Source organism: Tamandua tetradactyla, chromosome 7, assembly GCF_023851605.1.
Source record: "Tamandua tetradactyla isolate mTamTet1 chromosome 7, mTamTet1.pri, whole genome shotgun sequence".
Classification (NCBI taxonomy): Eukaryota; Metazoa; Chordata; class Mammalia; order Pilosa; family Myrmecophagidae; genus Tamandua; species Tamandua tetradactyla.
In genome coordinates, this window is record NC_135333.1 from 63548256 (window position 1) to 63562255 (window position 14000).

Here is a 14000-nt window from a genome sequence, read left to right on the forward strand (position 1 = left end):
TGCCCAATCTGCCAGCAGCAGAGACCCACACTCAGCCCCCGATATGGCACCATTCCCCGAGGTGACCAGCCAGCTACATGGTGGCAGGTTGATTACATTGGACCACTCCCTTCATGGAAGGGGCAGCGATTTGTTCTAACTGGAATAGACACATACTCTGGATATGGGTTTGCTTTCCCTGCATGCAATGCTTCTGCCAAAACTACTATCCATGGGCTTACAGAATGCCTTATCCATCGTCATGGTATTCCACATAGCATTGCTTCGGATCAAGGAACACACTTCACAGCAAATGAAGTGCGGGAATGGGCACATGCTCATGGAATTCTCTGGTCTTACCATGTTCCCCATCATCCAGAAGCTGCTGGATTGATAGAACGGTGGAATGGCCTTTTGAAAACTCAATTACGTTGCCAACTAGGTGGCCAAAACTTGAAAGGCTGGGGTAATGTTCTCCAGGAAGCTGTGTATGCTCTGAATCAGCGTCCGCTGTATGGTGCTGTTTCTCCCATAGCCAGGATCCATGGGTCCAGGAACCAAGGGGTGGAAATGGGTGTGGTGCCACTCACTATTACTCCTAGTGATCCACTAGGAAAATTTTTGCTTCCTGTCCCTGCTACCCTGAGTTTTGCTGGTCTACAGGTTTTAGTTCCAAAACGGGGTGTGCTTTCTCCAGGAGAAACAACAGTGATACCACTGAACTGGAAGTTAAGATTGCCACCTGGCCACTTTGGGCTACTTATGCCTCTGGATCAACACACCAAGAAGGGGATTACATTATTGTCTGGGGTAATTGACCCTGACTATCAGAAGGAAGTAGGACTGCAACTACATAATGGAGGTAAAGAAGAGTTTTCTTGGAATATAGGAGATCCCCTGGGGCGTCTATTAGTACTACCATGCCCTGTGATTAAAATCAATGGAAAACTGCAACAACACAATCCAGGCAGGACCACTAATGGCTCTGAGACTTCAGGAATGAAGGTTTGGGTCACCCCACCAGGCAAAGAACCACGGCCAGCTGAAGTGCTTGCTGAGGGGAAAGGGAACATGGAATGGGTAGTGGAAGAAGGTAGTGATAAATATGAACTTCAACCACGTGATCAGTTACAGAAACGAGGACTGTAATGCTGTTTTGTTTGTGTTATACTATTTAAGTTGTAAGATATCAAGTTTAAGAATGAATGTTGCCCAAGGATTTGCACGCTATTCTGGAGAGATTTAATGTGTTTCCAGTTATATGCAGGACAGTTGAGTATTGTCAGGTAAAAGAAAAAATGTGTGCTTATTTGTTTTCATTTGGAAATTAAGTATGGTCTAAGGTGATATATATATATATATATATGTGCCAAGTTGACAAGGGGTGGACTGTCATGGTTAGGGACAGGTGTCAACTTGGCCAAGTTGTGGTACCTGTTCATCTGATTGGGCAAGCGCTGGCCTGTCTGTTGCAATGAGGACATTTCATAGGATTAGGTCATGATCACGTCAGCTACATCCACAGCTGATTCCATTTGTAATCAGCCAAAGGGGAGTGTCTTCTGCAATTAGTGATGCTAAATCCAATCATGGGAAGCCTTTAAGGAGATTGCATTCCTGCTTTGGCTGGTGAGCCTCTCCTGTGGAGTTCATCCAGGCCATCCATTGGAGTCATCAGCTTTGCAGCCTGCCCTGTGGATTTTGGACTCTGCATTCCTACGGTCACGTGAGACACTTTCATAAATTTTATATTTGCAAGTGTTCCCTGTTGATTCTGTTTCTCTAGAGAACCCTAACTAATACAGGCATGAACAACCAACATTGGCTCAAGAAGAAATACATGACCTCAACAAACCAATCACAAGTAAAGAAATTGAATCTGTCATTAAGAAGCTCCTAAAATAGAAAAGTCCAGGAACAGATGGCTTCACATGTTAATTCTAGCAAACATTCAAGAAAGAATTAGTACCAATCTTGCTCAAATTCTTCAAAAAAATTGAAGAGCAGGGAAGGCTACCTAACTCATTCTATGAAGCTAACATCACCCTCAGAACAAAACCAGACAAAGACACTATGAAAAAAGAAATTTACAGACCAAACTCTCTAATAAATAAAGACGCAAAAATCCCCAACAAAATTCTTTTAAATCAAATCCAACAGCACATTAAAAGAATTGTACACCATGGCCAAGTACAGTTCATCCCAGGTATGCAAGGATGGCTCAACATAATAAAATCAATTAATGTAATGCACATATAAACAAATCAAAGCAGAAAAACCACATGATCATCTCAACTGATGGAGAAAAGGTATTTGACAAAATTCAACATCCTTTCTTAATGAAAACACTTCAAAGGATAGGAATAGAAGGGAACTTCCTCAACATGATAAAAGGACTACAGGAAAAACCCACAGCTAACATCATCCTCAATGGACAAAACTGAAAGCATTCTCCCTAAAATCAGGAACAAGACAAGGATGTCTACTGTCACCATTGTTATTCAACATTGTGTTGGAAGTTCTAGCCAGAACAATTAGGCAAGAAAAAAGACATCCAAAGCATCAAAATTGGAAAGGAAGAGGTAAAACTCTCAATGTTTGCAGGTGATATGGTGCTATATGTCGAAAACCCTGAAAACTCCACAGCAAAACTGCTAGAGCTAATAAATGATTACAGCAAAGTGGCAGGTTACAAGATCAACACTCAAAAATCTGTAGTGTTTCTAAACTATTCAACATGGAGGCGGAGGTCGATAAGCTGGAATTGATGTTCCAGAAAGCTGACTCTGATCTGGATTACATTCAGTACAGGCTGGAATATGAAATCAAGACCAATCATCCTGATTCAGTAGGCAAGAAAAATCCAATTACTCTCTTAAAGGAATTGTCAGCGATAAAGTTTCGATATCAAACTTTGCATGCACGCTTTAAACCAGTTGCTGTTGAGCAAAAAGAGAATAAGAGCCGCATTTGTGCTACTTTGAATAAGACTATGAACACAATACAAGAACTACAAAAGCAAACGGACCTGGAGCTTTCACCACTGACTGAAGAAGAGAAAAGTGCAGCAGAACAATTAAAATCTCATATACCAGATTTGTGAAGAAATGGACTTGCAAAAGTGGACTCTAATGGAGAAGAGATTAGTTCCAGAGTGATTTAGGAAGATGTCTTATTAGCACTTACTAGAGGTCAGGGAGTGCTGGTGAGGAGAAGAGGGTTTGTCTCAGGTGTCTGGATAATAATGCATTTCACAAAAGAGGGCAGACATATGAAGAAAGTTCAGACAAAAGGATGGAACAGTAGTAAAGGGATTTAAAAAATAGATTTCCAATTAACAGCTGCTTAGTAAGCGTTCCGTAATTTTTGCTAGTTCCTCATTGATAGCCATTGAAGCTGTATTGATAGTGAAGTTAGGACTGTCTTGTGGGGAGGGGTGTGAGACCTGTCTCCATTACCAGTTCTTGGTGCCTCTGCTTGGCATCTTGCCAACTAAATTCTTTTTTGCTCAAGTTAACCAGAATCCGACTTTGTGCTTGTAACCAACAGCTGTAATTAATGGTACAGGCTTTCTAATTTTTATGAACTACTGCAATAAACCATTAAACATATTTTGGTTCTTAGGCAAATATATCTATAGACCATATATCTATATATATCTATATATATCTATAGACCAAATATATATATATCTATAGACCAAATATTTATAATTCATTACATTTTGTCTTGTCTCTTACCATATACTGGATTCCTTGAGAGCAAAAGTCACTTCTGATTACTCTTTGATTCTCAGGCACCGTACTGTACTCCACAGGTAATTTTTTAGTGAAATAATTTTTCTATCCCAGGTTAATCTTCCTAAATTACATCTTTGTTCATGGAACTCACCTAGTTCAAAATTGTTGTTGCCCACTACTTGTAAGAAAGTCCAAACGCCTGCACTGGAAGGAAAATCCAAATCAAGGTCTTTGTACATGTACACTCTAGATTGAGTTAAGCATAATAAATGTCTGCAATAAACCAGACAGGAAAATTAAAAAAAAAAAAAAAAATCTGTAGTGTTTCTATACACTAGTAATGAGCAATCTGAGGGGGAAATCAAGAAAAGAATTCCATTTACAATTGCAACCAAAAGAATAAAATATTTAGGAATAAATTTAACTAAGGATACAAAAGACCTATACAATGAAAACTACAAGGAATTGCTAAAAGAAATCACAGAAGACCTAAATAAATGTAAGGGCATACTGGGTTCATGGATTGGTGATGTCAAATCTACCTTAATTGATTTATGGATTCAATACAATGCCAATTAAAATTCCAAAAACTTACTTTGCAGAAATAGAAAAATCAATAACCAAATTCATCTGGAAAGGCAGGGTGCCCTGAATAGCTAAAAAGATCCTGAGAAAAAAAAAAAGAAGTCGGAAGTCTCACACTACCTGACTTTAAGGCATATTATGAGGCTACAGTGGTAAGAACAGCATTATATTGGCGTAAAGATAGATATACTGGCCAATGATGAAAGTTAGCTGCCTTTCCTCTGAAGAACTAACAAAATAAATTCCCTTTTATTAAAAGCCAATCCATCTCTGGTGTGTTGTATCCTGGCAGCTAGCAAACTAGAACAACCTGCCTGGCAATGTGAGACAGAAATCCTAGAATGAGATGGGATTCAGCATCAAAGGATTGAGAGAACTTTCTCGACCGAAAGAGGGAAGAGTGGTATGAGACAAAATAAAGTGCCAGTAGCTGAGAGATTTCAAACAAAGTTGAGAGGTTATCCGGAAGGTTATTCTTATGCATTAGATAGATATCCCCTTTTTAGTCTATGGTGTATTAGAGTCAAGAAGGAAGTGCCTGAAAATGTAGGGCTGTGTTCCAGTAGCCATGTTTCTTGAAGATGATTGAATAATGATATAGCTTTCACAATGTGACTGTGTGATTGTGAAAACTAGTGTCTGATGCTCATTTTATGGAGAGATGAGTAAAAAATATAGATTAAAAATAAGTAAATAGTGGGAGGGGGGAGAAACAGGCAGTAGAATGTGTAAGAACATATAGGTAAGACCCATGTATTTAATATCTGATAGTATGTGAACTCCTGCTTTTTAAAAAACAATGGTTAATGAATGAATTATTAACATTACACTAGTGTTGTAAAAGCATTAGGTTTTCAGTAAGAGAAAACAATGTAGGAAGTGAGTGGTAAAGGGAGCAGTGCAGGGGGCGGGGAGATACTGCCTGTCTCTCATGCTCCATGATACCAATGGGCTGCAGAATTGAAGGGTGGGCAATCTCTGAAAATATTTTAAATTGCCACCCTGCCTTCTTTTTTTTAATTTAATTTAATTTTTATTTTATTTTTTCTACATAGTCATCATCATGATCATTTCTTAGAACATTTGCATCAATTCACAAAAAGAAATAAAACGAAAACAGAAAAAAAATTATACATACCATACCCCTTACCCCTCCCTTTCATTGATCACTAGCATTTCAAACTAAATGTATTTTAACATTTGTTCCCCCTATTATTTATTTTTATTCCATACGTTCTACTCGTCTGTTAACAAGGTAGATAAAAGGAGCATCAGACACAAGGTTTTCACAATCACTCAGTCACAATGTGAAAGCTTTATCATTATACAATCATCTTCAAGAAACCTGGCTACTGGAACACAGCTCTACATTTTCAGGTAGTTCCCTCCAGCCTCTCCATTACATCTTGACTAACAAGGTGATATCTACTTAATGCGTAAGAATAACCTCCAGGATAATCTCTCAACTCTGTTTGGAATCTCTCAGCCATTGACACTTTGTCTCATTTCACTCTTCCCCCTTTTGGTCGAGAAGATTTCCTCTATCCTTTGATGCTGAGTTTCCAGGAAGGTCCACATCCCTGGGAGTCCTGTCCCACATGGACAGGGGAAGGGTGTTGAGTTTGCTTGTTGTGTTGGCTGGAGAGAGAGGCCACATCTGAGCAAAATAAGAGGTTCTCTTGGGGGTGACTCTTAGGCCTAATTTTAAGTAGGCTTGACCTCTCCTTTGTGGGGTTAAGTTTCATATGAATAACCCCCAAGACTGGGGGCTCAGCCTATTGCTTTGGTTGTCCACACTGCTTGTGAGATTATCAAGAATTCAACTTGGGGAGGTTGAATTCTTCCCCGTTCTCACCATTCCCCGAAGGGGACTTTGCAAACACTTTTTTATTCACTGATCAAATCACTCTGGCTACCCTGCCTTCTGCACGCATCTCCTTTCTGGCTCTCAGAGCATAAAGATTCAGTCCTTGTTTCCAGGGTGACATCCTAGATAGGAAAGGTTGATTTTCAACGTGGTTGGTTTTAGTGTTTACTTAAAGGCAGATTCACAATAACAACAGCAGTATGGGGAGAGGGTAGAATCTGCACAATTCACAGGAGTAAGAACACCGCAATTACATGGAACCTTTAAGATGATGGAATAATGTCTCTGTTAAGATGCATGACTCAACCTGCCTGTCTCTACCTCAAAGGATTGTGCTCAGGATAGAGTATAATTTTAAAAGCCTGGAGCATCCCAAAAAGGAAACTGTTTAATAAACACCAGGTGTTTAATAGGGTTAATTCTATTATTGCAAGGCAACTTGAGACATTATTAAGATGCCAATCTTCTCTACAGTCATGTAGGTGGTTTCAAGGGCACATATCAGGAGTAACAAAGAATGCCTTAGCTATCATTTAAAAAACATTTTTTTCTGAATATAAACACCAGCATTTATTTATTTTTTTATATTTTTATTAGTATAGCTGGTTTACAGAAAAATCCTGCAGAAAATAGAGTTCCCAAATGCTCCCCAGCCCATACGATTTTCCCTTTTATTAACATTTTTCATTACTGTTCATTGTGGGGAATACTAAGATGTGTAAGTTTATAGAAAAAAATAAAATCACTTATCATCCTACTGCCTAGAATGATCTTGTGTGTTTTCTTTTAGTCTTTTTTTTAATGAATACATATATAAAACATGATACAAAGTTAGTATCATATATAGTATTTAAAAATTTTTAATCTTAAAATAATTCCAAGGTTTTTAACAAAAGCTGCAAAAAAAAAAAAAAGTACCAAGAAGACCTGTATACCCTTTGCTCAAATAAGTTTATAATGCTTATAGTTAATATTTTACCCCATTGGCTTTATCATTTTTTCTCTCTCCTTATATGTATTTGTATACATAAATATTCTGAATGATTTGAGAGTGAGTTACACACACAAGGACTTTTTTACCCCTTACACTTAGGGGGTAATATACTTTAGTGTGTATTTCCTAAGAAAAAAATTTTGTCTTAAGTAATCCAGGTCTTCATAAATTCATGCATTTTTATTGATATGATAATTTCATATAATCTATCACTCATATTCCAATGTTATCAAGTGAACCAAAATGTCCCTTACAGCATTTCCCCCCTCTCCAGCAAAGGATTCAGGTATTATGTTTGGTTGTCACATCTCTTTAGGCTCTTTTATTCTGGGACATTTTCACAGCCTTTGTCTTTTCTGACATCAACATCTTTGAAGGTTGTAGTCCCCCCTGCTGTCCCCAACACACTCCTTTTTTTTTTCTTTTAATTGAATGTTCATCTTGTATTTGTCTTATGTTTCCATGTGATTAAATTGATTCTATCCATTCTCTGCCGGAAGCCTGCCTAGGTGATGTTGTGTCCTCAAGGTATCACATCTGGAGCACACAATGGCCCTCGGTTCCTCATTGGTGATACTAATTTTGGTCACCTGCTCAAGTGTTGCCCAGTTTCTCCACTGTATAATTGCTGTTTTTCTCTTCCTTTGCAACTTACAAATCTGTGTGGACACACTTGAAGATCATGCAAATATTCTGCTCCTTTTCCAAGTTCCCCCTAGACTGAGCATCCACTCACGATGCTTGCCTGATTCAATCTTTATCATGATGGCTACAAATGATTTTCCAACTCCAGCATTTCCTCGATATTTGTCAGTTGTCCCTTGCCAGTCTACAACAAGCAATAGAACCTTCATTCATTAAATAACTTATTATTTTAATTGGAAGGGACTCATTCATTCTCTTCAATACAATTTCTTCCATGCTCAACTTTCAGATAATCTATCACCATTTTTTTTCCCTTGTAGACATTCCATCTTCATCTCCTTTCCATTCTGGACTGACCCTCCTCTGGCCTGCTCTTCCTGATACTTTCTTCTTATCACCTAAGACTTTTGCTCACCTTTCTTCTGTGTTGTATCTCTGTTTCCTTTGCCTCCCTTTTTCTTGGCGTCCTTTTACATTTTGTTGGAAACATTCTGTAACTTTCTGAGAAAGGGTGGAGTGGACAAAGAAATTATTTTTTAAGGGTATGTATGTCTTAAAATATTTTTACATCTTCTCCCACTTTATTAATAGTTTGGGTATCAAATTCTAGCTTGGAAATTATTTTTCTTCAGAATTTTAAAGGCATTGCTTTAATGTCTTCTAATTTCTATGACTACACTGGGGAACATCCAATGCCTCTTCTGATACCTGTTACTTCTAATGTAACCTAATACTTTGCATGTAAAAAGTATGTAGTGATATCTTTTACAGTTTTCATTCTGGATATTTTCATTTAGGATTTTTTTTATCTCTTATGATATAAAATTTCTTTGCATAACTCCTTTTCAATTCATCATACTAAGCCCTGGGTCAGACCTCTCAGTATGAAGACCCATGTCCTTTAGTTCTGAAAAAAAATATTTTGTATTTTCTCTTTGTTAATTTTCTTCCTGATGTTTTCTTATTCTCTTTCTGGAACCTGTTTGTCAGATGTTGGACATCCTTGATTGATGCTTTAATTTTCTTATTGCTTCTCTTTTGTGTGTGTGTAAGTGTGACATTGTAGTTATTAATTTTACATTTCTATATGCTATAAACATCTAAAACATCATTATTGCATTTAAAAGATGGCATTTATATCAATGAAGAGAAAGAAAAATAAAACATTATATTTTACCTTTTCTTAAATTCCTTTTCCAGTGCTCTTCCTTTCTTTATGTAAATCCAAGTTTGTAACCTACATCATTTTCCTGCTGCCTAAAGAGCTTCGTTTAACATTTCTTGTGAGGCAGTACACTAGCCAGTATGTGTAAGACACTGTGCTTTGGCACTTAACTATCAATAAAGACTGTGAAACCAAACTTAATTCATGAGGATTGCACTCAGAAGTAAAGCTAGTAGAAACCCTTTTCTAAAAAACTTTTTTTTTACTGTGAAATATACATAGAATGCAAAGAAAGAAAAAGCAATAATTTTCAAAGCACACTTCAACAAGTAGTTACAGAACGAACCCAAGAGTTTGTCATCTGCTACCATTCCACCATCTCAGATTTTTCCTCTTAGCTGCTCCAAAACACTGGAGATAGAGGAATATTAATAGAGTGATTCAGCAGTCATACTGAATATGAAAACACATCAAATCATATTTTCTCTGTTATACCTCCTTCTTCTCCCCTTATCCCTCTCCCAATCTATAGGGATCCTTAGGCAATGCCCATTCTGACTTTTTCATGTTAAGAAGGGATGTTGACACTAAAGGATAGGAGGATGTAATCAACTGATAATCTTGAAGAGGCTGGTCCCTCTGGGTTTCAGGATTTATCTGACCTAGGAACCCTATAGGAATTATAGGTTCCAGGAACACAGACTTAGTGCAAGACACCTGTATAGGGCCTCAGTTTGAGCCCTAGGTGTTTTTTTTCCCTTGGGTGCATGGTTCAGGAATCGAACCTGGGTCGCCCGCATGGAAGGGGAGCATTCTACCACTGAACCACCAGTGCACCCCCTAGGTGTCTTAAGCGTCAACAGGAGTGATATTGGTTGGTATGGTAGTTAGGTTCAGGTGTCAACTCAGCCAGATGATGGTGCCTAGTTCTGATGCTGTGAACATGAGTCAATGGCATGTGAAGCTCGTCTGTCACTGATTACATCTGCAGTGAGCTAGGAGGCATGCCTGCTGCTATGAATGATTTTTTATTTAATTGGCTGGATGCTTAAATGAGGGAACTCAATGTAGTATAGCCCAAGCAGCTCAGCATACCTCGTCTTAGCACTCTTAGCTCAGCCCAGGCTTTTGGAGATGCAGAAAGGAATCACCCCAGGGAAAGTTATTGGAACTCAGAGGCCTGGAGAGAAGGCTGGCAGAGATCACCCTGTGCTTTCCCGTATAAGAAAGAACCTCAGTTGAAAGTTAGCTGCCTTTCCTCTGAAGAATTATATGTTTTTAATGAAATAAATCCCTTTTTATTAAAAGCCAATCCATCTCTGGTGTGTTGCATTCTGGCAGCTTTGGCAGACTTAGACAAATTTTGTACCAGGGAAGTGGGGTGCTGCTGCAGTTTGCAAATACCAGACATGTTGGAACAGCTTTTTGGATGGATAAGGGGAAGATTTTGGAGGAACTGTGGAGAAAATGTTGGAGAAGTCCTGGGATGCTTGAAGAGACTGTTGGTGTAAATGGAAAAGGGGGGACAAGGGGGGACACAAAAGGGACAAATTGGAGTTTACAAAGTGAGAACCATGGAAACTTAGGTCTGAAGCCAAGAAACCTCAGCCAGGAGAGTGGACCCACCCATAAACATGGAGAGGGTGAGTTTGCCCTGAGGGCAGAGGATGAGTCTTCCACCTTCTTACAGTGGAAGAGTTGTGCTGCCTCAGGCCTTTGAGAAGGTACGGCACGCTCCTTGGGGATTGGGGAGAGCCTGGCTGCCACCACACGGAGGAGTTGAGCATGTGCCCCGGAAATGACAGAGAGCCCAGGTGTGGTTCTGATGCCTGGAGAGGGTGGAGCCGAGAAAAAGATGGTCTCCTCAATATTCCCCGAGGTTGATTCAGAAAGAGGCGGGCCACTTCATAGACCCTTGGAAAGGGTGGGACTGCCACTTTCTAAAGCCAAATGATAACTGTCTTTCAGACTTTGAAATCCAATGGAGTTTGCCCTGCAGGTTTTCAGAACTATTTAGGTCTTGTGACTCCTCTGTTCCTTCCAATTTTTCCCAATGCAAATGAAAACATGTATTCTGTGATTGTCCCTCCTTTGCAAATTGTCACCAGAGAACTTGTTTTGAGATTCATAGGTCCACAGCCAGAAGAGAATTTTTGCCACTTTAATATTGTTTAAGGTGATATGTATAGTTGCCAAATTAACAAGGGGTGGACATGTGGTAGATAGGTTCAGGTGTCAACTTGGCCAGGTGAAGGTGCCTAGTTCTGTTGCTGTGGACATGAGCCAATGGCATGTGAAGCTCATCTGTTGCTAATTACACCTGCAGTTGGCTAGGGGAGGCATGCCTGCTGCAGTGAATGATGTTTGACTTAATTGGCTGGATGCTTAAATGAGGGAGCTCAACGTAGCACAGCCCAGGCAGCTTAGCATACCTTATCTCAGCACTCGCAACTCAGCCCAGGCTTTTGGACATACAGAAAGGAATCACCCCAGGAAAAGTTGTTGGAACTCAGAGGCCTGGAGAGATGGCCAGCAGAGATCACCCTGTGACTTCCCGTGTAAGAAAGAACCTCAGTTGAAAGTTAGCTGCCTTTCCTTTGAAGAATTATACATGTTTAACTAAATAAACCCCCTTTTATTAAAAGCCAATCCATCTCTGGTGTGTTGCATTCTGGCAACATTGGCAGACTAAAACAGTTGGGGCTTAGCAAACCAGGACAATTACTACTACTTAACTGAAGCTTGCATAAGAGTAGCCTCCAGAATAGCCTCTTGGCTCCACATGATCCCTCAACCACTGATGCCTTATTTATTTATTTTTGCATGGGCAGGCTCCAGGAATTGAACCCAGATGTCTGACATGGCAGGTGAGAATTCTGCCATTGAACCACTGTTGCACCACCCCTGATGCCTTATTTTATTACACATCTTTTTCCTATTTTGGTCCAGAAGGCTTTGTCGATCCCACAATGCCAGGGCCAGATTCCTTCCCAGAAGTTACACCCCAAATTGTCAGGGAGATTTTCACCCCTGAATGTCATTCCCACATGGGAGGAGTGTAATGGTTTTATTTGCAGAGTTGGGCTTAGAAAGAGAGGCAACATCTGAGCAACAAAAGAGGCTACCTGGGAGCAACTCTTAGTCCTTGTTATGGGTAACCTTAGCTTCCCCCCTATGGAAGTAATTTTCATAAGGGCAAGCCTCAAATTCCAGGGCTTGGCCTATTTTCTTGGGAGTCCCTGATGGTTGAGAGGGTACCTGGGGTTTCCCAGATGGGAAAGTCTAATAGTTCCATACACACACACACACACACACACACACACACACACACACACACACACACATATCCTTGCCCCCCCACCTTGGACCCTCAAGGGACTCTGCCAATACTTTTTAATTATCAGTGCACAATAGTCTGAGATGTGTCCTGGTATTATATCAAACTATACAGAATTCCAAATCCTCATTCCCGATCTGGACTCCAGAAGTTAGGATGAGCTAGGCAGACAGGTTGACTTAGGTTGTGTCTTATAGAAAATTTAGGTTCTTGACACAATAAATCTCTCTGCCTTTGGCCTCATATGGTAGGTGAAAGTACATACACTATCATCTTTTACCTGTATTTTGATTTACCTTAGACCCAGCCAGATTGGCTTAATTTTTATCACTAATTGAGGTCTGATCTCTTTTTCAGTTACTTTAACTGTTGTTATATATAGCTAGGCTAACTTTCAGGGCTGTAGTACCTCATTTCTGTGTCTTAGGTGTCACAGTTATTCAAAGTTCCAGGAAAATACCAGCAGATACACATATAGCTTAGTGTTTTAGAATCTAGAAATACACTTACAACTTTAGACCAAGAGTGACTGCTGTAAGGGCTTACAATGTAGGCTCCAACTCTTTCAAGTATTTTCTGAAAGAGACCTTAGCATATCTGTTCTTTTGTTTCTGGCTTATTTTGCACAGCACATTGTCCCCAAGGTTTATTCAGCCTGTTGCTTGCCTTGGAATGGCCTTCCTTTTTCTGTAGCCATGCCATATTTCATCATAGAAATGTATCGCAGTTTGCCATTTTGCTTTTCAGTCATTCCATCTATTGGGCATCATGGATAATGTCCAAAATAAAGAAGTCATCCTCACTTTGTTGTGCAATCCACAGCACTCTCAATTTTGACAATTTTCATTGGTCCATAGTGATAAAGAACCGACAAACACAGTGTCACCAACTATCAAATGAAAACTACCGCTTATCATCCATCCCTCCCCTCAAGTTAATTGTGCCTGGTATTGCTGTGTACTGTTGATGTCTTTCTGTTAACTATTGATCATAGCATTTTTTGTTTTTCCCTATATCCCTCTACTATCGACTCTTTGTCCACTATCTAACCTTTTAAATAGTTCATGTGAGAACTTATTTATAATTGTAGACTTAATCAGTGGGATACATGGCACTATACATCCCCTTTCAATCGTGTTCATTTTCAGTATGGTAATGTTACTTATAACCCTGCTAATTACTTACCACCACTTCTGTTTCCTAATTTTCTTATTGCTTCTCTCTCCTTTTTTAACAATCAGAAACAGTCTTTTAATAAAATCTTTTAAAAATTTGCCTATTCTTTTTAAATTATGGTTCTTTGACACCCTAAAGCAAGATATTCTTCCAGTTGTATTTTAAACATTTTTATTGTTAAATATAACATCTATGTAAAGAAAAGAAAAAAAAGCTATGGTTTTCAAAGAACACTTCAACAAGTAGTTACAAAGCAGATTTCAGAGTTTGTTATGGGTTACCATTTCACTATTTCAGCTTTTTCGTGATAGCTGCTCCAAAATACTGGAGGCTAAAAGAAATATAACTTTTTCTTTTTTTGTGTGAAAATAACATATATACAAAAAAAATTATTGCTTCTCTTTTAAAATGCTTTTTTTTTTTAGTAGAAAACTATATTACGTAAAATATACCTCCCCACCACTAACACCTTGCATTGGTGTGGAACATTTGTTACAAATGATCGTACCTTT

General features: G+C 39.0%; 1 protein-coding gene across 1 annotated transcript; it reads left to right on the forward strand.

Moving 5' to 3' along the window:
* The first annotated feature begins 2711 nt into the window (after positions 1–2711).
* Positions 2712–3590, forward strand: LOC143689722 (SKA complex subunit 2). The gene has a single exon (XM_077167891.1). The coding sequence runs from the start codon at positions 2717–2719 to the stop codon at positions 3080–3082; it is 366 nt and encodes a 121-aa protein (XP_077024006.1). The 5' UTR covers positions 2712–2716; the 3' UTR covers positions 3083–3590.
* The last annotated feature ends 10410 nt before the right edge of the window (positions 3591–14000 follow it).

Coding starts and splice junctions, on each gene's coding strand:
- LOC143689722 (XM_077167891.1), top strand. CDS start 2,717: ATGGAGGCGGAGGTCGATAAGCTGGAATTGATGTTCCAGAAAGCTGAC.